This window comes from Entamoeba invadens, assembly GCF_000330505.1.
Source record: "Entamoeba invadens IP1 unplaced genomic scaffold scaff_1105074725113, whole genome shotgun sequence".
Lineage (NCBI taxonomy): Eukaryota > Evosea > Mastigamoebida > Endamoebidae > Entamoeba > Entamoeba invadens.
This window is the reverse complement of record NW_004440186.1, coordinates 1-1,603: the sequence shown is the minus strand read 5'-3', so window position 1 is coordinate 1,603 and position 1,603 is coordinate 1. Positions and strand designations below refer to the sequence as shown.

At 24.1% G+C, this 1,603-nt stretch overlaps 1 protein-coding gene across 1 annotated transcript; it reads left to right on the top strand.

Annotated features, from left to right (window-relative positions):
- Positions 1–796: 796 nt before the first annotated feature.
- Positions 797–1,468, top strand: EIN_347270 (hypothetical protein; the record flags this gene model as incomplete). Its single annotated transcript, XM_004254758.1, has 1 exon — positions 797–1,468. The coding sequence occupies one exon, from the start codon at positions 797–799 to the stop codon at positions 1,466–1,468; it is 672 nt and encodes a 223-aa protein (XP_004254806.1).
- Positions 1,469–1,603: the final 135 nt, after the last annotated feature.

Here is a 1,603-nt window from a genome sequence, read left to right as displayed (position 1 = left end):
CTATAATTTTAAGAAAAAATAAAAAATAAAATTTAAAATATTCATATTGAACAACAAAAGAGTATACTGACAAAATGGTTACACTCATAAGCAGGTGTTCAAGTAGTTATGCTTATTAGCAGGTGTTCAAGTGTTTATTCATTATGGTAAGTTTTGAGTTATGATTTATATTGATTATTTTACATATTTTTTGCTTAAAGAATTTGTATGAATTACATTTTTTACACAATATTTAATCAAAAGTTAATTATGTTTAACAATAAAATTATTGTTAATAAAATCAATTTGTTATTGTATTGTTTCAAATTGTCTAAATAAAATATTTTTATGCTAATCAACCATTTTCATAAGTAATTGTTGATATTATTTATATTTTTGTTATCAAAAAAATAATTTTTGTTTATTTTAACAAAGTTAATATTTAACATACAAATTCACTTATACTCGTGCATTTATTTCACGGGTCTTTGTTATAAAACGATTTGGCCTTGTTTTAATTGTATTACAATAATTTATCAATTGAAATTTTAATAATATTTTTAATATTTAACATTGGTTATATCAAATTATTTTTTTTACAATACAACAACAATTTATAACAGTTGTGGTGAATTGTTGTAAATGATTAATAACATCAATTAATGTGTTTTAATATATTTTTTATTTACTAATTCAAAATATTATTTTGAAAATATTTTTTTTAAATTTAAAAAAAATAATTTTTAATTATTTTAAAAAATTGTTTAACATAAAAAATTTGGAAATATTTAAAAAACCAAAAATTGGGAATTTCAGAATGCGTGGACTTTCTGGTTATCACATAATGATAGTCTCGAAGTATTTCAAGACTACCAACGACTTCATTAACTTGGAGTTGGTATGCAAAAAGTTTAGTGGCAATATGGAAAAGTTCCATTTCAACCCGATTCCGTCAAATTCCAAAACACTTAGATACTTCCCAAACATTGAGACACTTCACTTGTGGAATAAAAAAGATGAGACATTTGGCAATGTATTTTCTATCAACACAAAAGAAAATGAAAATAATACTATTTTTAAAAAAGAGTTCTTTTATATGATTGTGTGGTTCATTGTTGATTTTGAAACTGTTGACAGAAACAAAAGTCGAAACATCGAGTTTAAAAATGTTACTTACACTCAAAATGATAGAGAGAAATTTGGTAATAACATTCCATCAAGTGTGACATCGATTGGTGAATATTGTTTTAGTGGATGCAGTAGTTTAAGCAGTATTATAATACCATCTAGTGTAAGATCTATCGATGATGATTGTTTTTATGGTTGTAGCAGTCTAAGCAGTATTAACATACCATCAAGTGTGATATCAATTGGGGATGGTTGTTTCAATGGATGCAGCAGTCTTAGTAGTATTACAATACCATTAAGTGTCACATATATTGGTTATTATTGTTTCTCATCAAATACTATAGTTCATCAAAGCAAATGAAATAATTTAGTTATTACTTATTTGTTTATTTTTGTTTATTTAAAAATAAAACAATCAAAAAAATCATTTAATAAAAACGAATAATTGATAAAGACAATATCGAGATTGCCGGCAAAATGAGGTGGTGGCTCCCGA